Below are 24,956 nucleotides of genomic sequence, written 5' to 3'. Positions count from 1 at the left end.
AAGGGAGAAATAATGCACCAAATCCCCCCCATGGTGCCCATCTCTCCTTAAAATCATCGAAAACAATAATGGACAAGTGTACTCTCTCTCCAAGGATACCCAGGCACGAACGTAGCCACAGAAGATGGCAGCTGGATCTGCTTCATTTCTTTTTATTTGACCCTATTTTCCCCAATCAAACTATTTAGAGATGTTACTACACACCTCTGGAGCAGGAGGGAGTTGAACGCAGGTTTCTCGGTTCAGAAGTATGGACTCTACCACTGCACCACAAGAAGGGGTCCTCTGGCTCAAAGGTAATTATTTTCTAGTCAACCCTTTGAGAGATGTTATTACACACCTTTTTTGGAGGTGGAACTTGAAACTAGGTCGCCTTGCTGAAAGGTAGAGACACTACCACTGTGCCACAAGACCCCTGGTTGAAAGATACTCCTTTTATTTTAACCTATTTTCTTCTCATCAATCTGTTCAGTGAAGTCATTACACACTTCTAGAGCAGGCGGGATTTGAACCTTGGCTTCCCAGTCCAGGGGTGGGGACAATATCACTGTGTCACAAGAGGGCCCAGAGAGTAACTGCTGAAGTGTTTAGATTCTTTGAATGAAAACTCTCGATAAACCAGACCCACCATGTAGCTACATCTGAGACTTTAGTGTTTTCTTAATTTAACCCATTGTTCTAAACAACCCATTCAGACATGTTATTACACACCTCTGCAGCAGGTGGGACCTGAATCAGGGCCTCCCAGTCCAGGAGTACGCACACTACCACTGTCACAAGAGGGCAAACCCCCACAAAGGTAGGCATCCCTAATCCACCTGCCCAAACACATCGATGGAGTAGGTGAAGTTTGAACTTAGGTTTCCTAGATCAAAGGTAAGGAAACTAACACTGCACCATAATGGACCCTCTGGCTCAAAAGTAAAAGGACTCAGGTGATGAGTTCCAGCTGGGAAAACCACTATAACCAAATTACCAAGGAAACTCAAAAAGAAGATTAATTAGTGATTCCCCATGGGTCTTAATGGGGTTATCATTCCTTGCAAATTATCTATGTTAAATTTAGACTACTGGATTCAGGAATGTACTGCCAACATACCTGGCATTACACTGGCATTTAAACTCATATGTCACACTATTAATGTCTTCTTTGAAACTCATTCTAATGCCTTCATATCCTTCCTAAAGTGTGATGCCCAGAATTAGGCAAAATATTTCAATTAAGGTTGAAACAGTGTTTTGAACACTGTATTCTACTCATATTTTAGACATCAAACACACACAAAAACATAGATATAAAGTTTAAAAAGGAGGATGTACTAGATGTATAAGTAAGGAAGAAGAAGAATAGGCAGTTTAAAAAAAAAGTTCCATCCCAATATGTGAAACTTTCAGAAACATGTATATCAAATAAAAGGTGGGGGTATAATTAAATGGTTTAAATCCTTTCCAAGCCATATTGTTCAGGCTAGGTCTTATTTATACAATGGTTTCCTGGACTTGGCTTAATCTGGTTGGGTTTAGATCAGAATGTTGCTGGAAAAGCACAGCAGGTCAGGCAGCATCCAAGGAGTAGGAAAATCAATGTTTCGGGCAAAAGCCCTTCATCAGGAAGATTCCTGATGAAGGGCTTTTGCCCGAAACGTTGATTTTCCTGCTCCTCAGATGCTACCTGACCTGCTGCACTTCCAGCACCACTTTGATCTAAACTCTGGTTTCCAGCATCTGCAGTTCTCACTTTAATTTGGTTGGGTGATAATTTTACTCTTCTTATGTCAGTGTTTTACTTTTTAAAAATCCATTTTTAATTCATGAAAAGTGCAAGGTAAAAAAATTATATCATGAAAGTTGAAAGTGGATCATCAATTTTTAACACTATCATAACACAAGTGCCTCTGCTCCTGTATCCCCTTTAGAATTTATTTTATTTTATGCTGCCTTCTTTTTGCTTTTCCTACTAAAATGATTCACTGTGTACATCTAGCACCTTTATCTGGTTTCCCTCCAGTCTCACCTCATCTCCTCTTGCAGCTTTTCTTTTCCATGAAACTCTCCTTCAGCTCCCTCTACTCTAATTCCACGAAACAAGTAAGCACTCAACTTCCTTTCCTGCTTCCACATTGACTGATATTGTTAATGGTTGTCTCTCTTCATGTGTTCTTCTCATGTATTTCAAATATGTGGTTATGATGTTTTGCAAAAAACCCCTTAACCTCTCCATCCTTGCAAATTTCAGAATCATCTCTAACCTTCCTTCCTTCCCTAAAGTCCTTGAACTCGCTGTTACTTCCCAAATCCAGATCTGTGCATTTGAATTTCTCCAGTATGGTTTCTGATCCCTGCTCTAGTGCAAATGACAAACGTGACCATGACAAATGGAAATTATCCTTCCTCATCCTTCTCAACCTACCTCATGCTTTTAGCATAGTTCACTACTCCATCCTCTTCCAGCTATGGGGATTGTAATTGCTTGATTCCAGTTGTAGCCACAGAATCACCTACAATTATTTTTTCTTCCCACTCCTGCATTATTACTTCTCTCCTTAATCCCATCCTATTGCTTTCCTAAATGTTGCGCCACGCTGATGACTTTTGAAAATATGGCATTGATTTCAACATATATTCAGATAACACCCAGCTCTCCTTCACCACCTCTCTCTTTATCCCTTCACAACCTATAATCTGTCAGAAATTGCCTGCAACTCCATTCCACAATCTCTGTTCCCTCTTTATCAAGTCCAAAAAGAATCAGAAATCTTGTAATCAATTCTGTCTGTGAGTTAGACTGGCTGAAATTACAGCTCAGGAAGGCTTCTCAACTTCTTACTGTCATTATATTATATAAAATTGACTGGTTGATCATGCATTGTGATCCTTGTCCTTGTTTTCAGGCATTGTTCAATTTAGCACCCTTTTTTAAAATCTGAATACATCAGCTATAGCTTAATTGATAGCACTCTTGTCTCTTGCTTATAAAGTTCTGGGTTTAAGTCTCATTTCAGAATTTAAGCATAGTAATCTAATCTGAAACTCCAGTGCAGAACTGAGGGAGTGTTCCATTGTTCAAAGCATCATCTTCTGGACTTGATGGTAAATCTACATCCTGTTTGTCCTCTCGGATTGACGTGGAAGCTCCCATGGCACTGTTTTGAAGAAAAACAGGGAACTATCCCTAATCTTTGAGACAATGTTCATTCCTGAATCCACATAACAAAAACAGGTCACCGAGCCATTGTTGTATCATTGTTTGTTGGAGCTTGCAGTGAACAGATTAGTTACTGTGTTTCCTTAATTGCAACAGTGACAACCCTTCAAAAGTATTTCATTAACAGTAACATGATTTAAGGCATTCATTTGTCACGAAGGGTGCTATATAGAGTTTTTTTATTTCTTAAAACACAATGCTGCTTATGCATAGTTTGCTGTGTAGGTGATTAACATCTTAGGCATCTTCCATTCAAATTATTCAAAAAACTCCCATCAATTAAATTCAAAAGTGATAAAGTGAACAATGTAAGAGAATAAATTTACAAAGTAGCAGTGACTCTACAAGGCAGTAACTCTCACTTTTGAATTTCTTTCTTGGTTTTATGTGTTTTGCTTGCACTTGGACACTCCACCCTCTCAGAATGTTTCCCCTTAGGATGACTCTCTCCATTCTCTCTGACTTTGCTGCCAGGTTTCCCTGTTTTGCTTGTTGTCCTCTTACACTGTTTCTCCTCAGATTTTTTTCTCTTGACTCTCACTGTTGCCAATCCTGTTTTTATCTGACAATTGAAAGTCTCATTTTAGGGAGGACAACAAGGCAAGGGATTACATAATAAATGTAGGATCCAAGAAAGTGTAGAGGGACCTTGAAATTTGTGTTCACAGATCACTGATGGTAGCAAAACAGGTCGATAAGGTGGATGAAAAGATTTATAGGATACTTTACTATATTAGCTGGAGCATGGAGTATAAACAATCTAACATAACATAATTAATTGGGGCAGGGCCAAATTCAGTGGGCTGAGAATGGATTTAGCCTGGGTAAATTGGAATCAAAGGCTGGCAGGCAGAGCTGTAATGGAACAGTGTGCTGTCTTTAAAACAGAAATATAGTCAGGTACAGTCAAGGTCAATTACACTGTTAAAACTTCAGCTACACTTCATTCAGCAATGTATAACTTTTTCAAGAGTTCTTACAGTGAGACTAATAGCATGAAAGGGCAAGTTTTTGTCAAATTGATTATTGCTAATCTCTGCAGTCTGTGAGGACTTCAACAGCTCTATGGAGTGGTGTAGACATACTGAGTTCAACTTCTGAATTTCTGCATTTAGCTGCATACATGTGGACTCCAGAATTTGTATTTAATTACAGAAGAGTAGTGGCAATGAATGCTGACAGTTCTGCTGTCAATACTACCAAAACTCCTGGGCAAATCTTTCAGAACATTTTAAAAAAAATTAGAGAGCAAGGTCAAATACCTCATCTACTGTAGACACAGAATGCTAAATAATTTGAATGGAAGATACCTAAGATGTTAGTCACCTACACAGTTGACTATGTATAAGCAGCATCAAAGCCTAAAGGCTGCAATGTGAAGGGCCTTTCCATAATATGGCAGAACTGACTGAATAACAATGTGTTAACTGGGGACCCAGTCTTCTGGTTCATTCTCATCAGACCAATCTTTACTGAGGCAGTGAATGGCAAGATTATGTGATGCAGATGAGCTCATTGCTGATGAGAAGTGTGTTAGAAGATACATGCATTCCAGGCCAGTTATGAACATATTGTGAGTCCTTTGCACAGTTAGGCTAGATCTCACCAGCTGAATCACATTTCACAAGTCAGCACAAAAAAAAGTATAGTGGCAGAGTCAGCTATGGAGACTCTTTATTGGAGGGCATTGTTCTTTCCAAGCTCTGCTCGGTTTGATGAAGATGCTGAATACAGATAGGTATCGACTAGAAGGACTACGCAGGAGATGCAAAGAGATCTTCCAAGCACACATTCCTCAATGGCACAAGGGATTCAGGGGCCTAACTTGAACATGTGTGAAAAAATATCATTGGGGTTTAAAATGTGCATACTTCCACTCTTAGTCTAGCTGCCTCAGTACAAGTTATACCATGGAGTAATTGCAGATCCAGTCTTCTTATCACTGTCTGCCAAAGATATGGCCAGTTTCCACACATAGTAATAATGGTTAAAATTTTGCAAAATGTTATAGTGCATCATCAGTGATGTCAGGTAATGTCACATCATATGTGACTGGATGCTAAGATTCTGATATGATCCTGCAAAGTCTGCCTTCTAAAAAATGTAAATAGCCAACAAACGTTTACTAATTTATCATAACATGGTTTCCAGCTCTCTTCTGTCAAAAACATCACAGCCCATTCTGGTATTAATGCGTAGTGGCAATGATTTACAAACTGCTTTGCAAAAATCCTCATCAATGCTGAAAATGCTGAAGAGCAGTCAACTCATCACAACCAACTCAAAATGCACTATTTCTTCAAATGGAGCAATGACTTGTTACCAGAATCCCACATCAGCTGAAAATAGGTATGCATAGATTTTGAGAAAGCCTTACTCCGTCCTGAGCCCCTAGACCACACAGAGGGCTATACACTGGACCAATTGGTTTTTCTACTTCAACACTACCACACCAGCCTCCAGAGTCAACAGGGATCAGATTAGGGTGCTACTACATGAATCCAGCAACACTAAGACATTTTAATTTGATGATGGATTAATAGGAAACAGCTAGATTTGCAGATGTACTTACTGCCTTCAACTCTTGCTTTCCTCTGAAACACAAGATGGTACCGACTGAGAAAAGACTGGCAGGGCCACTCAAAACGTCAGCAAGTATTGATCCCTTCCAAAGTGATTGTTATCAGCTAACAGTTCATAGGACATCCACTGACAAGCTGAGGGGGAAGAGTAAAGGCACAGTTGCAGCCATTGTTTGTGGTTTTCATCATTGCAAGAAACAATCACGCCACCCTGTGTCTGTGCATGTGCCTGTGCATCCATTAAGATAGATTGTCAGACTTGCCACAGGAAGGGGTATTTTCAAACAGAGTGTTGTAACAGAAAGTTTTCAGATCTAAGTTGAAAATTTAAAGATACACTACTCCCAATTACAGTGATATATCAGGCTTGAGGGCTGAATGGCCTACTCATATTGCCATGTTCCTATAATTTCTAAAGCACTAGAAAACCATTGAGAGTATCAACCTTTGTTCAGGTGAGCTCAGAGAATCTGAACTACTAAAACAATGGTTAAAAACCACAAGCCTATTGTTAAATTATCTACAAGAGTTGTAGTGTCCATTCTCTTTGAAGGTTCCTTGCCCCCTCTTACAAAAGGTCAGGAGGGGGATAAGCTTCATACTACACTGAAGGGAAGATGATATCATATGTCTGATGATATTGTATTAACCATAAAAAATTGAATAAGAAGGCTGGAAGAGAAATTTACCCCATGACGTAATTAATATGAGCTTGGCAAAACTCACAAGGTGCCCAGATTTCAATAAGTTAGATGCCAGCGGTAGCTTTTGACAGTTTCCACTGGATGATCAGTCCAGCCTCCTTGCTCCATTTTTCACTCCCTTAGGAACGTACTGTTTACATTGTCTTTCATTTAGAACTCAGCATCTGAAATGTTTCGATGCTTTATACATCTTAGAGGGCCCAGAGGATCATCATCCATGACTCCACTCAACAGAGCATGATGCCAAAGTACAGGAAATACAACAATATCTGCAGATGGTGGAGTTCACACTAAGTACAAAGTCTGTGCTTACCAAACTCACCATCATCACCCTCAGTCATATTGTCCATGCCTCAGGTATCAAGACAGATCCTCAAAAGACAACAGCTATTCAAGAATTTTCCACTATCCATTACCCAAACTCCAATACTTTATGGACCTGCTTATGAAAATAAACTAGCTGTGCACATTTCTGCCCAACCTAATGCACATCATCAAACCAGGCTCAGTATGGGATACACTCGAACAGAAGGCATTTGCTACAATCAACCACATGCTCACATCTATCCAAATCATGACTCACTATGAATTAGCTTGGTTAGAGATGAGGAATACAGGGAAAAATGTTACCAGTGGGAGTGATCTACAAGACCTCTATCAGTAACCACAATTTGGGAGAAGTATACAAGAAGAAATATTCGGTGCTTTTAATAAAAGGCGTGGTAATAATCATGGATAACTTTAACGTACACATATACTGAAAAAAATCAAATCGATAGTTGCACTCTAGATGAGGAGTGCATAGAATGCTTTTCAGATGATTCCTTAAGGCAGCACATTACATTAGTTTTGTGTAATGCATCAGGATTATTTCTCAAAATACCTCAGAATTCCTAGGTGACAGTGACCAGGACATGACTGAATCTTGCATCTGGTGATTAGGTCCAAGGCTAGTATTTTAATCAGACACAAACTAACTTGCTGAACTCTTAGAATACAGCTCAGATTGTTAAAACAGCTTAAGATTTTTTTCTAGCTCTGATGGCCTAGACAGTGGGAAAATTAAACTTTTTTCTGCTGGTAAGGATCTTTTCTCTCTGAACTGAACCCACTTGTGGAAATGTCTGTCTTTGGGTCATAAATCTTCAGAGTCATAGAGTCATACAGACGTACAGCATGGAAACAGACCCTTCGGTCCAACCTGTCCATGCTGACCAGATATCTCAACCCAATCTAGTCCCACCTGCCAGCACCCAGCCAATGTCCCTCCAAAGCCTTACTATTCATATACCCATCTAAATGCCTCTTAAATGCTGCAATTGTACCAGCCTTCACCACTTCCTCTGGCAGTTCATTCCATGCCTGTACCACCCTCTGTGTGAAAAAGTTGCCCCTTAGGTCTCTTTTATATCTTTCCCCTCTCACCCTAAACCTATGCCCTCTAGTTCTGGACTCCCCAACCCCAGGGAAAAGACTTTGCCTATTTACCATATCCATGCCCCTCATAATTTTGTAAACCTCTATAAGGTCACCTCTCAGCCTCCGACGCTCCAGGGAAAACAGCCCCAGCCTGTTCAGCCTCTCCCTATAGCTCAAATCCTCCAGCCCTGGCAACATCCTTGTAAATCTTTTCTGAACCCTTTCAAGTTTCACAACATCTTTCCGATAGGAAGGAGACCAGAATTGCATGCAATATTCCAACAGTGGCCTAACCAATGTCCTGTACAGCCGCAACATGACCTCCCAACTCCTGTACTCAATACTCTGACTAATAAAGGAAAGCATACCAAACGCCTTCTTCACTATCCTATCAACCTGCGACTCCACTTTCAAAGAACTATGAACCTGCATTCCAAAGTCTCTTTGTTCAGCAATACTCCCTAGGACCTTACCATTAAGTGTATAAGTCCTGCTAAGATTTGCTTTTCCAAAATGCAGCACCTTGCATTTATCTGAATTAAACTCCATCTGCCACTTCTCAGCCCATTGACCCATGTGGTCCAGATCCTGTTGTAATCTGAGGTAACCCTCTTCACTGTCCAGTACACCTCCAATGTTGGTGTCATCTGCAAACTTACTAACTGTACCTTTTCTGCTCACACCCAAATCATTTATGTAAATGACAAAAAGTAGAGGACCCAGCACCGATCCTTGTGGCACTCCACTCATCATAGGCCTCCAGTCTGAAAAGTAACCCTCCACCACCACCCTCTGTCTTCTACCTTTGAGCCAGTTTTGTATCCAAATGGCTAATTCTCCCTGTATTCCATGAGATCTAACTTTGCTAATCAGTCACCCATGGGAAACATTGTCAAATGTCTTACTGAAGTCCATATAGATCACATCTACCACTCTGCCTTCATCAATCCTCTTTGTTACTTCTTCAAAAATCTGAATCAAGCTTGTGAGACATGATTTCCCATGCACAAAGCCATATTGACTATCTGTAATCAGTCCTTGCCTTTCCAAATACATATACATCCTGTCCCTCATGATTCCCTCCAACAACTTGCCCACCACTGAGGTCAGGCTCACCGGTCTATAGTTCTCTGGCTTGTCCTTACCACCCTTCTTAAACAGTGGCACCACGTTTGCCAACCTCCAGTCTTCTGGCATCTCACCTGTGACTATCGATGATACAAATATCTCAGCAAGAGGCCCAGCAATCACTTCTCTAGCTTCCCACAGAGTTCTCGGGTACACCTGATCAGGTCCTGGGGATTTATCCACCTTTACCCATTTCAAGACATCCAGCACTTCCTCCTCTGTAATCTGGACATTTTGAAAATGTCACCATCTATTTCCCTACAGTCCATATCTTCCAAATCCTTTTCCACAGTAAATACTGATGTAAAATACTCATTTAGTATCTCGCCCATTTTCTGTGGCTCCACACAAAGGCCGCCTTGCTGATCTTTGAGGGGCCCTATTCTCTCCCTAGTTACCCTTTTGTCCTTAATGTATTTGTAAAAACCCTTTGGATTCTCCTTAATTCTATTTGCCAAAGTTATCTCATGTCCCCTTTTTGCCCTCCTGATTTCCTCTTAAGTGTACTCCTACTTGCTTTATACTCTTCTAAGGATTCACTCGAATCTATCCTGTCTATATCTTACATATGCTTCCTTCTTTTTCTTAACCAAACCCTCAATTTCTTTAGTCATCCAGCATTCCCTATATCTACCAGCCTTTATCTTGCCAGGTAGCTTGTTATTCATTCAACCTAAATCATGTGATATTTTGGAAATGCTGTTTTGACCCACTGATAAAGGAAAATGAGTTTCTGACCCTTAAAATATACAATTCACTTTCTCAGAACTGAAAACCATAACCCATTTACCTATACTATCCATCTAATTATAACAGGCTCTTGGAGTTTGACCTGGAAGTGGTTTTCCCTTACTACACCACAAACCAAGTTGGTCCTGTAGCTCATGAGACTTAAAGAGGATGGCAGCAGCAACTTTAATCATGAACAGAAGCTCATATAGCATAGTTTTAATAATTATGGAGAGGTGACAGTATAGTGACATTGTTACTGGACTAGTAATCCAGAGACTCCGGCAATGCTCTGGGGGACACTGGTTTGAACCCTGCAAAGCCAGAAGGTGGAATTTGAATTCAATAAAAATTTGAAATTAAAATTCTAATGATGATTATGAAACCATTATTGATTGTTGTAAAATCCCATCTGGTTTGCTAATGCCCTTTAAGAAAAGAATATGTCTGGCCTACTTTGTCACAGCAATGTGGATGACTATTAACTGCCCTCTGAAATGACCAGCAAGCCTTTCAGTTCCATCTATTGCTAGAAAGGAAAAAAGAAACAAAACCAGATGGACCACCTGGCGTCGACTAAGGCATTAGAAACAACAGCAAGAAACACAGCTCTATCAAACCTGCAAAGTCCTTCTTACCAGCATTTGGGCCGAGTGCCAAAATTAAGAAAGCTTAGGGTGTAGGTTTGCTCGCTGAGCTGTAGGTTTGATATCCATGTTGTCCTTCAATGTGGTTTCTAGTGCCGCTAGGAAATCCTTCTTGTCAGCATCTCGGTAATTGAAATTTAGTCCTTTTATTAGTACCGCTTTTTCTGTATCTGATAGGGTTCAGTCTGATAACTTCTTTATCCATGCCCCTGTGTTATCAGTTTTGTCTTTGTTTGTGAGTTTGTTCAGTTTTTTCTTCAGGTCCCGATTTTTCTTTATCTGTGTTTGTCGTTGTTTGGTGTTTATGGCTCATTCTACCGCATCTGTCCATTCTTGATTTGTTGCTTGTTTGAATAACGGTTTTTGGCGTGTAATTTCCCGGTTGTATTTTCGGAGTCTGTGGTGGGCGTCATTGATTAGTCCTCAGAGCATTCTGCGGCTGTTTCATTCTGTTAAACTTCTGGCTTGAGGTGTTTTTATCAGCGGTATTGCAGACATTTTGGCAGTACCTGTTTTTTCAAACATTCATGCAGGAAGTACAATTGTTCGCGGTGGAACTCTCTCGGATGGCATTCCTTTCCCATCTTCGGGCAAGTTGTAGCGTGTTGCGCCCATAGGTTTTTGCAAGGTTTGTGAAGGTTTGTAGCTCAGGTTGAGGTTTAGGGTTCAAACCTACAGCTCAGCGAGCAAACCTACACCCTAAACCTCAACCTGAGCTATAAACTTTCACAAACCTTGCAAAAAAATTAAGAAAGCTGTTTCTCAAACTAGTTAAACACAATTTCATGTATCCATACTCACAGAATCATACCTCACAATGTCCCAGACATCGACATCACCACTTCTGGATATGGGAGAGGACAGACCCAGCAGATATGGCACCGCACTAGGATACAGTCAGGTGGAAGTTGTTCTACGAGTCCTCAACAACAACTCCAGATCCCATGAAGTCTCATAGCAGTAGGTCAAATATGGGCAAAGGAATGTCCTACTGATTACCACAGAATGGGGAACCTGATGAACCATCCATTGCTTCCAACCTCATAGTCTGGGAACCCTGCACCACCCGATAAAATTACCAGGTTCCCCATTTCCCCTCCCCCCACCTATCCTAGTCCCAACCTTCCAACTCAGCACCGCCCTCTTGAATGGTCCTACCTGTCCATCTTCCTTCCCACTTATCTGCTCCACCCTCCTCTCTGACATATCACACCCACCTTCACCTACCTATTGCATTCTCAGATCCCCTCCCCCAGCCCGCCCTCCCTCCCATTTATCTCTCTGTCCCCTTGGCCTGATGAAGGGCTTTTGCCCGAAACATCGACACTGCTGCACCTTGAATGCTGACTAACCTGCCTGTGCTTTTCCAGCACCACACTCTTCGGCTTTGATCTCCAGTATCTCCAGTCCACACTTTCTCCTCAAGAAATTTCTTCACTCAGATAGTGGTGAGCCTGTGGAAGTCTGTACCACAGAAAGCAGTTGAAGCACACAGGAGATAGATATAGTACTCAGAGCTAAAGGGACTGTATGGGGCGAAAGCAGGAACAGTGTACTGAGTAGGATGATCAGCCATGATTATGTTGAATGGCAGAGCAGACTTGAAAAGCCACAGAGCCAGCAGCTGTTCTTATTTTTCATGTTTCTAACAGTCTTTAGTCATAAGTGCCAAGTGGATGATCTATCTTGGTCTCCTCCAGAGGTCCCTGGCATCACTGATGCCGGTCTTCAGCCAATTTGAAGCATTCCATGTGATATCAAAAAATGCTCGGAGTCACTGAATACAGTAAAGGCAACGGGCCTTGACAACATTCTGACAATAGTGCTAAGGCGTATGTTCCAGATTGCCTGAATTTGTAATGTCAGACATGGGGAGGAGTTGAGTTAGTGGTCAATGTAATCTATGCACAAATGAATTAAAATTATGCCAGAAAAAAAGCTTGGGGGAATCTGAATGGAGGACTATAATAAGCATCTTTATTATGATTATTTCATATGGTCTTCTGGGTAGAACAGCTTGGGACCTAACATTTGTTCCTGTTCAAAGTCTCTGTGACAATGTTCATCATAGCAATGTAACCTGTAACTAGTTGCTAAAATGCGATAAACTATATCTTGTTAACTATGAGAGATAATTACGGTTAGACCATGAAGTGGTTTTCCTCTACCACCAGAGACCAAGCAGGCCCTGTAGTTTCCTACACTGAAAGAGGATGGTGGTGGCGACTACCATGAGCAGCAGCTCCTACAGTCTCATGATCTGGCATGCCCATACAAGACCTATCATGTCCTACAAACAACATCTGACTTGAAGTCTCATCTCCCAATGGCCCACTATGGTTCTAGAGCAGTCAGTGACTGTGCATTCCTGAGCTACAACAAGAAGAACATCATTATCTGCAAACACATTAGCAGTCAGAACAGGGATAAGAGCAATCTGGCACTTCTCTACTGAAGCCAACAGCTGGTAGCAGTGCCAGAGAGAGAAAATAAAGCTTTTTTGCTTCAACATGACCGTACACGGGTGCATCATTATAGTTGTTACAATTATGATACTGAAAATACTGATAAATACTGAAAGGTAAGTCCAGACCGGTCCTGACAAGTAAAACACATTTTACAGGATCTTAGTTTTGAAATTTTCAATTAGCCTTGCCTGTTTTTGGGTGGAGAGATTTCAACTCCTTTAAGTGAGGAGGTGTTACCTGATATTTTTGTTGATACCATGTTTATAGATGTAATCAGCCCATAGCTGAAGGCTGTGCAGGTAGAGAGAGATTGGGAAATTGCTAGACAGTCAAGACAGAACAGGCAGGTAGTGCAGGAGTCCTTACCTGGCCTGTATTCCATGAGCATGGTGCTTTTTTTCTGGGTGAATAGCTGCAGCGTGGCCCAGAGCACCAGGCCTGGCTCAGATGTGAAGGATGACAGGACGAAAATTGGAAAAGCAATAAAGAGGGATTCATGGATTAAGGAACAAACATGCATTTCTGCAGCTGTGAATATGAATCCAGAATGGTATCTCCTTGATGCAAGGGTCAAGGATATCACAGCTGAGGGGGACAAAATGACCAGCCAACAGCTGAGATCCACATTGTGCAAACCATTCAGGCAAAGAGAGATGAAATCCTGCAATCAGAATTTATGGGGATAAGAAAAACTATCAAGCACACCTGATATTTTTTCCCACGCTGTAGTCGATCTGCACAATTTTGACCATACATTTATCCATATCACTTTGAAGGATACTTTTTATCCACCTACTAACTTGTTCTGCTCCTTTTTTTTTGGATCATCAGCAAATTTAACAGCAATATAGCCTGCTCCTTCATCCAAATCACTAATATACATCATAAATATTTGTGCCCTCAACATTGTTCGAATGACAGTTAGTACATCAACCTGCAAATGACTCACTGTATCTATTTATTTTTATTTTTTATGATGTGTGTAAAGGCAGCATTTCTTAATCATCCCTAATTACCCTTGAGATGAATAGCTTGGTCAGCAATTCAGAGGGCGGTTAAGAGTCAACCAAATTGCTGTGAATCTGGAGGCACATGTAGGTCAGATCAGATAAGGACAGCAGAGATATGAATGAACGTATATTTTCAATGACAAATGATTATAGTCTCATGGCACCTTTTGTTGAGACTAGTTTTTAATGACAGATATATTAATTAACTTCACCAACTGCCATGGTAGGATTTGAATCCATCACCAGGGCATTAGCTTAGACTTTTAAAAAAATGTATTCACAGGATATGGGCATTGTTGGCCAGGCCAGTATTTTTTGCCCATCTCTAAATCTCCAGAATTCAGTTAAGTGTCAACCACATTGCTGTAGGTCTGGAGTCACATGTAGGCCAGAACAGGTAAGGATGGTGGTTTCCTTCCCTAAAGGATGATAACCTTGAAATATCTTTTTTTGACAATTGACAATGGTTTCATGGTCATCATTAGACTCAACCTGACTCCATCTCTTTTCTGCCACTCTGGTCCTCGCAGCTAACATTACCATCTAGCTTTGTATCTTCAGCAGATGTAGATCCATTATTCTTAACAACAGTGCCAACATTGCAATGCTTAATCTATTAACTTGAAAATGCCCCATATATCCTTATGTTTTACTGCATCTTCATTAACTAATATTTTATCTGTGCTGATGTATGACATCAAGTCCATATTGCCTTATCATTGCCTTTAATGCAGTATTTCATTGAATAATCTTTGGAAATCTGGATAAGCTTCATTTACTGGTTCTCTTTACTCCCCCTACTACGTACAGCCTCAAAGAATTCTGACACTTAACTGCATTCTGGTGATTTAGAAATGGGCAAAAAAAACTGGCCTGGCCAACGATGCCCACATTCTGTGAATAAATTTTTAAAAAGCCTAAGCTAATGCCCTGATGATAGATTCAAATCCCACCATGGCAGTTGGTGAAGTTAATTAATATGTCTGTAATTAAAAACTAGTCTCAACAAAAGGTGCCATGCGACTATAATCATTTGACAAATGTGATTATCTTTTTGTGAAACCACACTGTGTTTGATAGTATGAGAATTTTTTAATTGCATTGTTCGCATTTACTTTATTGCAGATCCCAGCTTTTTCCAAATGTTTAATGTTAGGCTAAATCTCTCTCTCTCTATTTCTCTCTTCTTGAATTATGTTTTATGTCTTATGTTTTCTAGCTTCCAATTTGCTTAGGATGTTCTAGAATCTTGGTAGTTTTGGAAAATCATAACTAGTGCATCCATTATCTCTGCAACTGCTTCTTATAGAACCGTAGGATATAGGCCAACAGATAATAGAAAATTGATGTTTTTTAGTCCCGAAAGTGTCTCCTATGCTTTTTTGTTCTGCTGTCATTAATTATTTCAAGCTCTTTGCTCTTATAAGTTCTTTGATTATTCTCTTTTTATGGTCTATAATATGTTTCTTCTACTGTGGATACAGACAAAAATATTTGTTCAAATGTCTCTGCCATTTCATCATTCCCCAAGATAATTTCTCCTGTCTGTGCCCCTAAGGGATCAACATGTATTTTAACTGTTTGCTTCCTTTTTACATTGTTATAAAAGACTAGATAATTTGTTTTTGTCTTGCTGTCATTCTACTTGTGTGCTTTTTTTCTTCACTTTCTGTCAATGTTGTTGACAGCCCAATGCTCAGGTTAACCATTATCCTTTGCAACATTGTAAACCCCTTTGTTTAATTCATTACTGTGTTATGACCTTATGAGGGTGCACTCTAAACAAAAAATCAAGCCTCGCTATCCTGGAGCTGTGATAAAATGTGAAAAGATTTAATTAAACCATCAAATTTACCTGACCTATAAGCTCTGGTCAAAAGAATATGCCAGATTTGTATTCATTATGAACAAATGGTCTTTAACTGATAGTAAGAAATAAATATAAATTACTAAATTAAAACTCTATGCGTCTGCCTTTAATGACTAAGACACATAGGTAGACACATGGATTTTAAGGATGAGAAAAAAACCCAGGGATAACAAAGTTCAATAGTGCCAACCTGGAGTACAGGATTGAGTAAGTGGTTTTAGTTTGCTGTCTTGCAGTTTCCTGATATCTTTTCATTTTGATTTGATTTGCTTTATTGCGGTCACATGTACCTAAATACAGTGAAAAGATTTGTGAACAGTACGGGCAGATTATAGAAAACAAGGACATATAGATCACAGGGTGCTTAAACAGAGTGAAGCATACAAAGTTATGGTTGCACAGGAGGTGCACCACACAAGATCAACATTATTTGAAGTTAGAGAGGTCCATTCAGCAGTCAAATAACAGCAGGGAAGAAGCTGTTCTTGAACCTATTGGTGGATGTGTTCAAGCTTTTGTATCTTCTGCCTGACGGAATAGGTTAGAAGAGGGCATTACAAGACAGCAATATAAGATTGTCTGTAAATTTCAGTCTTTCATTTATTGTTGAGAATCGATCCTCTGAACACGTTGGAAAGTTTTATTTTCCCTTCCTTCGGCCGAGATATGAAAGAAACGGTTTACAGGAATGGGTGAGAATGGCTAGAAAAGACGGGGTTTGCTGGTACTTTTCACAGACAGAAGGAAGTGAAGCAAAAACTTCAAGCTTTTCCTCAGAAGTTGGGCTTTTTCTGCTGCTCTTGCTTGCACACAGAACTGGGCTCCTCCTCAAAGGCCAATCCTTGCATTGTTCTCTCACAACCACTCCAAGTGGTTGATGGAAAAAAAACAACTAGTGTTTCCGGGCAGGTTTACCCTGAACAGAAAAAGTGAAGACAATGTGTCTGATTTCAATGTGTCCCACACAGTAACCGTTTTTCATGGACCTGTTAGCTCCATTTGCTTTGCAATCCACAATCAGTGATGCAAACATGATTTTTAAAACTGCACCCATTTTCCCCACAGTCCCTTTGAATCAAAGCAATAGACCTGCAGTTTTAATCCACAGTCAAAAATAAAGAATATTAAGGATGTGGGTTTTAACTGTCCTTAACTTTTCTATTAAGTCAAGGATGGATCTTTCTTGCTGAGATTTCTTTTTAAAATGATAAGTATTTTTATTGAACATGTTGAATTGTTTCTTTAAATTACACCTGTTATTTATTTGTCAGCATAACTTCTAGTCTGTTTACTCAATCAACCAAAGCCAGTTTCCTCTCATATCTATATAATTGGTTTTTATGTAAGATTAAAATTCTTGTTTGGGACTGGAATATGTCTTTTCCAAACTGAATATGGAATTGAACTGAACTATGGTCACATTTTCCCTGTGTATCCTTTATCATTAGATTACTAATTAACACTGCTTGATTATTCAATATCAGATCTGAAAATAGTTTCAACTCTATTTGGTACCACAATGTATTGTTCCAGAAAAATATCACAAAACCACTTCACAAACTCATCTTCCAGATCATCTTTGCTGACTTGATTGATTCAGTCTATGTGAAGATTAAAATCCTTAATAATGATTACATTGTTTAATGCTTTTTCAAATGGTATAACTCCTGTTAGCTGCCTATAAACTATACTACTAGCATATTCGGACTCTTGCTATTCCTAATCTCCACCCATGCTGATTCACTTTGCCAAGATCCTTTCTTATGAATGTCCTTATGTTACTCTCTACTATTAAGGCTGTTCCTCTTCCTATTTAACTCTCTTTTCATAATTTTGTCTATGCTGAAATATTTATTTCCCAATCTTGGTCACCTTGTAACCATGTCTATATGATGACATCTTAATGGTTAATCAATCCAAGCACCGACAGACCACCCCAAACTTCCCTTGTCACTATTATTGTTGTCCTTTATTCCTCTTTGTCTCCTTCCACTATGTCAATTTCCTATCCAGGTCAATAATATTCTTGCATTTCATGAGTTGCACTTCCATCTAACAAGTATTATTGTAAATGGCTTAAACAAATGAATTCTAAACTTCATTTAAATAATATCCTAAGATGTTCCCTTTCTGTTAATTTTGCCATCCTTTCAAATAATTCAATTAAGTTAATCAGATATGAGTTACACTTTACAACTTCATGCTGGCTCTCTGATCAGCTGAAAATATCAAGGTATTCAGCTACCCTATTATTAGTTATCGATACTTGCAATTTCTTGACACAAAATATTAGGCTTAATGGCCTCTAATTCCCTTGTTTCCCACACATGTCACTTTACTGAAACTGCAGAGTGACATGCACAACTTTTCAAGTTAAATAAATGATTCCTAAGTTCAGAGAGCTTCAGAAGCTCATAGCATTTCTATAACGTTCTCATCTACTAATGATATAGGAAAATATTTAGTTCTGATTTGTCACCATTATGTTTTCTCATAGTTCTTATTTTGCTCAATTTGCTGTCCCTGATTCAATATTAGTTCCCTTGGGATTTCGAACGCGCTAATTTCTTCTTCAATTGTAAATTCTGATGTCAATAATTTTCACTGGCAACATCACTGATTAATCTTTAATCATTCATGTCAAACCACTCTTTAATCTCCTAAATGAAAACAGTTCTAATTATTCTTTTTCCTTGTATTTATATATCCTCACACCATGCAACATCCTAGTGAACCTCTAAAGTTTCAGCATCTTCCTGTATAGCGGACTCAATCACAGCAGCTGTGATCTAGTAAAGTTTTTGCTTAGATTCGTAAATGCTTATTGTTCCATTCTGTACACTTGTCATTTGACCCATTTCATTTCGTTTTCTTTTATGATCTTATCCATTTGAATAGCTGCATTAATGTCTTGCAAACCTGAATCCCCAAATCATAATTCCAATCACCCAGCTATTAAAATATAATCACATTTTAAACTAGAATGCAATATCTGTCATTAAGTTGCATAGAACTCCACTGCACCTTTTATTATCCTGTCCACCATCTCATCAACATCCCCTGCAGTGCCCTCCATTCTTACAAATCTTTCATCATGTCTCTAGTTTATTTCCAGATTATTGAGAGACAGTGAAGAGATATAGCCCCAGAACCGAATCCTTGAAGATTCCACAGTGTAGTTCCAACCACATTTAAAATCTGCCCTGAGTTCCTACTCTATTGCCTATCTTCTAAGCAACTTTAAATCCAATATTCCACATTACCTCTAATTCCATTCTCCTCAATCTCTGCCTTTCCTCTCCTACCCAAATGGGCCCAAACTGAGGTTTTGGTCTTGGTCTCCTTGTTTATGACACCTTAAATGTAACTGGTTTACATGGAAACAGTTTTGGATTTATTTTAACTAGACGATCCTTGTTTTTCTTCAGGAACACCATGGAACAAATGCTACAGACCGTCCTCTTCCTGTCTGCAGTAGAATCTGCTTTCACCAGACAACCCAGTCAACCTACCATCAATGTTGCTGTTGTACTCGGAGGATCTTGGTACCACATGGAAATCAGAGGCAGCTTTAATCAAGAGACCTTCCAGGACCTGCCTGTACAAATCAACACCGTCACAGTAGTAGTTAACAACACCAATCCCAGCAGCCTGATCACTCACATCTGTGATGTGCTGGCCAAATCCAGGATCCATGCTGTTATTTTTGAGGATGATATTGAATCTGAGGCTGTGGCACAGATTCTGGATTTTACCTCTGCAGAAGTGTCAGCTCCAATCATAGGGATGAGTGGAGGCTCTACTGTTGTGCTCACTCCAAAGGTTAGTTCCAGCTCCAGTCTCACAAGCAAAAATCCAGTTTTTTTTTACAGGGCTATGCTGAGGCCACACCTGGAATATCATGTGCAGTTTAGCTTTGCATATTTAACAAAGGATATAATTGCATCAGTGATGATGCAGTTAATGATGTGTACCTGGCAGAAAGGTGCTGAGTTATGATGAAAAGCTGAGTCGATTGGGTCTGTAATTTTGGCATTTAAAAGAATGAGAGATGATTTCGTTGTAATATACAATATTCTAAAGGGGTTTCACAGATCAGTCACTGGGGCACTGTTGTGCCTGGCTAACATATAGGGGCACTGTCTCAGGAAAAAGGGCTGATTGTTTAAGACAGACTTAATGAAAAACATCTTCATTCGAAAGTTTGTGAATGTTTGGAATTCTCTCTCTCAAATTGTTGTGTTTCTACACAGTTAAACTTAATCAAGGCTGAGTTGGCAGAATTTTGATCTCACAGAATCTAAGGTCAGGTGAATTGGCCCATGCTAAATTGCCCGTAGTGTTAGGTAAGGGGTAGATGTAGGGGTATGGGTGGGTTGCGCTTCGGCGGGGCGGTGTGGACTTGTTGGGCCGAAGGGCCTGTTTCCACACTGTACGTAATCTAATCTAATCTAATCTAAGGTATAAGGACACTGGGCACAAAAGTGGAAATGGGAGAGGTTTAGTCCTGATTTTATCAAATGGTGGAGCAGGCTCGAGAGGCAATATCGATTACTCCTATTTCTATTTCTTTTGTTCATTGAACAAACCTTCTGCTGATTGTTGCTGATTATATCTCCCCTTCCTGCATTGCACACATTAATTATTTTTCTCCAGCAAAGCTTGACAAAGGTAAGCTATCCCTTTTCATTCTTGCTAATCTGTTTTCAACCTTTAATATGTTGGATACCTTAAACCAATCTGTTCAGACTGCTATGACACACTTCTGGTGTAGATGGAACTTTAATCAGAGCCTCCTGGTTCAAAGTCAGGGACACCACCACTGTACCACAAGAGCACCCCCCTCCCATCAATATGTTTGATCACATCATTGTTTTGTTCTTTATTTAAAACCCACAAGTGCTATTATGCACAACTGAGTGACTATTCCACTACCAAAATCTCTGACTTTTTATTGCTTTATTTTAAACTAGTGACTACCACCAGTTAAACAATCAAGTAGATAATTGAATAGTTACAAGCAAAGCCTATTATGGGCAACACAAACCGTCAAAGGTGTGGGCGGGGTAGGGAGAGCAGCAAGGGGCTAAATCAAAATTGAGTTGGAGGGGGAGATAAAGTACTGTATCCCCAGCCTACATAATTTTGAATATGTTGGTAGTTAATAAACTCTACTCACAAAGAAAGGTCTCTTGGTTTCTGTCTCACCAACTGGCTCGGATCCAAAATGATATTGGTAGCAGAAGGTGGTTTCTGAAAGTTGCAGATTGAAGACTAAAAGTTCTTTTCAGACAGAATATTTTAATTGGAATTACTTTGGAGAAGGGTGGATGAAAACAAGTACATAGTTTTGAGGTTTGACTACCCATTGATGGCTTGTATAAAAGACCTTTTGATCAATAAACAAACTAAGTGGATATGTGGAGATAGGTTAAATCTTTACCAAGAAAAAGAGCAAGGCATGACCTTGGTTTTGTTACTTTCTAATAAAAGCATTTTCAAAGTATTCCTGGAGTTCAAAGATCAACAATTGGACATTGAGGAAGATTTGCAAATTCTACTAACATTTACGGATAAAATTTAAAAGAAAGATGGCTTATGAAATGCATGAGGCATGGTCAGGCGTTCATAAATTTAGTAAACAGATTGGATATTCTATAGAAGAAAATATAATGGAATTTAACAGACAATACACAAAATTGTTTAAATTCTACTTGAACAGCTCTAATTCAGTGCTTGTCTTTGAACTTTGGACAATGTTAAGGCATTGAACACAAATAGGTTCAGTAGAATTAAATTTTAAGAAAGCAGCTTGCTTTAGGAACACATACAGAATTCCGAACAAAATTTCCTGGGAAGACATTAATTCCCAGTGGCCTTCATAGGACATTCAGCAGAACTCAAATAAATAAGCAATTCAGTAGTGGTAGCAATAAGACATCCCCAAATACAGGCTGAAAGTGTAAATTCAGAAGAAGAATCATAACTAAAAAGAAGTGGGAATAGAGATACCCTGGGTAATTATAACAGAGACTGAGAAACTATAACAGAAGAACAAATCCCAGAAATGTCTAGGGTATGGTTACTGGCAACTCTATGCCATTATACAATGAATTATCTTAAACTGAATAACAAAGGTTTTCAAAATTACACATGATTTGGAAGGTTCAGAAGAGGAAGAGGTGATACTGATCGGGCAGAGGATATTGTACTAGTTACAAGAAACTTCATTCCAATAATCAACATTTTAGTCAGACTCATTCAGTTGCACTGTGCTGGACAGTGAATGCACATCCACACCATGTGGAATGGATTGGATAAAATGCTGTCTGGATTATTTAAATAATAAGGACTAAAGTGATTGTTCAGGAAGTTAAGATCTTCAGACTTGTGATTGACAGCGTGCTAAATCATTAAAAAGAGTGGTGATTCTATGTAAAATAGCACGGATGAACAAATTTACCAGCACAGGCATAATGGTCACTCCTACTATTAAGCAGGCCCTCTATGAAAGGAGCTCAAAAGGAAACCAGACATTGAACACAATAGGCAGTTGTTTCTGATGTCAGTGAGATTAGAATTTACACAATCTGAAAGTTATGGTATTTCTCCAAAAGACCTAGCTTCCTTAATCAAAATTTAATGCCACCATTATAGGGGAAGCAGGAGGTACAAATATTGATTAAGTGTAAAAATTGAGGGATTGAAGGTAAGATCCATGAATTCACATAATGACGCAAAGATGTGGAAGACCAGAAAATACAGCACAAGTTCTGAACATGGACCGTGGGAAAAATAACAAACTTATGAAAGGAGTTCTGATCATGGTTGAAAGAACCTTGCTATAGTAGTCCAGAAAAAGCTATGATGGCGAATAGAGGTCATTGTTTGACAAAAAGAGAAAAACAAGAACATGGATCAGGCTGGAAGTACCACATGAAGTAGAAACCCTTACGATCAAGAAGTTTCAGTGGCTACAAAGAAAATAGAATATAAGTTGATAAAGTTTGCCAACCAAAAACAGTTGGATAGCTGGAAAGAATTTGTGTATACATCAAGGTACAGCAGCCGGAGTGGTGAGAGCACGGACTAGGGAAGGTAAACTTCCTTCTTAAAGATTTACCTCGTGAATAGGTGGGGGAAAAAGCTCAACAGGAGAGGACGCGGACACAGGGATTTCTGAACATGTGGACTGATATATTCGGATTGTGGCTAAACCCGAGACACTACATGTGTAATGTCTCCCACCTGTCCTCCTCCTCTAACCAAAACAAAAGACTGTGTGTGTAAGGTCATTTGTTCAATCTCTCTTGGTAATTTTGAGCAGAGGGGATGGAGGCAAGGGCAGTTGCATGCTCCTCTTGCAGGATGTGGGCAGTAAGGGTAACCACTGGTATCCCTGCTGACTTCACCTGTGAGAAGTGCACCCAACTCCAATTCCTCACAGACCACGTTAGGAAACTGGAGCTGGAGCTGGATGAACTTCAGATCATTTGGGAGGTTGAGGGGGTGATAGAGAGGAGTTATAGGGAGGGAAAGGGAATAGGCAGACAGTGCAGGGATCCCCTGTAACAATGTACCTCAAAACTTTGGATACTATTGTGGGGGGACCTAGAAGGGGAAAGCCACAGTGGCCAGACTTCAGGCACTGAGCCTGGCTCTGTGGCGCAGAACGGAATTTGGGGGGGTGGGTTGGAAATAGGAGAACGTTCGTGAAAAGAGGCTCAATGGTGAGAGGAGCAGACAGGAGATTCTGTCGTCGCAAATGAGGTCCCAGGTGGTATGTTGCCTCCCGGGTGCCAGGGTCAAGGATTGACTCTACAGGATTCTTAAGAGGGAGGGGGAGTAGCCAGAAGTTGTGGTACAGATCGGCAACATTGACATAGGTAATGATTCGCTCCGAAAGCTAGTGTGCTTCCAATTAAACCTGTTGGACTATAACCTGGTGTTGTGTGATTTTTAACTTTGACATAGGTAACGATAGGGAATAGAGAAGTTTGGAAACTAGAAGGCATGACAAGCGGAGTAGTAATCTCAGGATTGTTACTGGTGCCACAGGCTAGTGGAACTAGAAACAGAGCGAGTGCAGATGAACACGCGGCGGCAGGACTGGTGTAGGAGGAAGGGCTTCAGATATGTGGATCATTGGGATATCTTCTGGGAAAGGTGGGACCTGTACAAGAAGGACGGGTTGCAACTGAACTGGAGGAGCACCAATATCCTGGGCAGGAGGTTTACTATAGCTCTTCAGGAGGGTTTAAGCTATATTGGCAGGGGTTGGTGGAAACCAGAGCTACAGATCAGATGGTGGAGTAGGTAGTGAACAGCCAGACACCGCATGCAGAGAGTCTGTGAGGAGGATTAGACAATTGATAGGGCAAAGGTGCAGTCAGTATGATGATGAAGTGTGTCTATTTTAATGCAAGAAGTATGAGGAATAAGGGTGACAAACTGAGAGCATGGATCAGTACTTGGAACCATGATGTTGTAGCCATTACAGAGACTTGGATATCACAGGGGTAGGAATGGTTGTTGGATGTTCCAGGATTTAGATGTTTCAAAGGAATGAGGGGCGGGTAAAAGAGGTGGGGGAATGGCATTGCTAATCAGTGATAGTATCACAGCTTCCGAAAGGGAGGGTTTGTCTACACTGTCAGTGTGGGTGGAAGTCAGAAACAGGAAAGGAGCAGTCACTTTATTGGGAGTTTTTTACAGAGCCCCAATAGCAACAAAAACACGGAGGAGCAGACTGGGAGGCAGAATTTTAACAAGTGTATGAGTAACAGGGTTGATGCCATGGGTGACTTTAACTTCACTAATATTGATTGGAACATCCTTAGTTCAAATAGTTTGGATGGAGAAGTTTTTGTCAGATGTGTCCAGGAAGGAGTTTTGACTCTATATGCAGATAGGCCGACTAGAGGGGAGGCCATATTAGATTTTGTACTTGACAACAAACTGGTGGAAGCAGTTTGGGGGAACAGAGGGATCTTGGGGTCCATGCCCATAGATCCCTCAAAGTTGCCATCAAAATTGATGGAGTTGTTAAGAAGACATATGGTGTGTTTGGCTTTCATTAGCAGAGGGGTTGAGTTTAAGAGTCCTGGTTAGACCACACTTGGAATATTGTGTTCAATTCTGGTCACCTCATTATAGGAAGGACGTGGAAGCTTGAGAGAGGGTACAGAGAAGAT

General features: G+C 40.0%; 1 protein-coding gene across 1 annotated transcript in view; it reads left to right on the top strand.

The window, feature by feature from the left end:
- Nucleotides 1–24,956, top strand: part of LOC140463926 (glutamate receptor ionotropic, NMDA 2C-like) — a 129,681-nt gene that overhangs the window by 16,794 nt on the left and 87,931 nt on the right. Inside the window, exon 2 of the mRNA XM_072558405.1 lies at nt 19,191–19,584. Coding sequence (XP_072414506.1) covers nt 19,198–19,584 — 387 coding nt within the window. The 5' untranslated portion in view covers nt 19,191–19,197. The remainder of the gene's footprint in view (nt 1–19,190; nt 19,585–24,956) is intronic.

Source organism: Chiloscyllium punctatum, chromosome 39, assembly GCF_047496795.1.
Source record: "Chiloscyllium punctatum isolate Juve2018m chromosome 39, sChiPun1.3, whole genome shotgun sequence".
Taxonomy (NCBI): Eukaryota; Metazoa; Chordata; class Chondrichthyes; order Orectolobiformes; family Hemiscylliidae; genus Chiloscyllium; species Chiloscyllium punctatum.
This window is presented reverse-complemented; position numbering and strand designations above follow the sequence as displayed.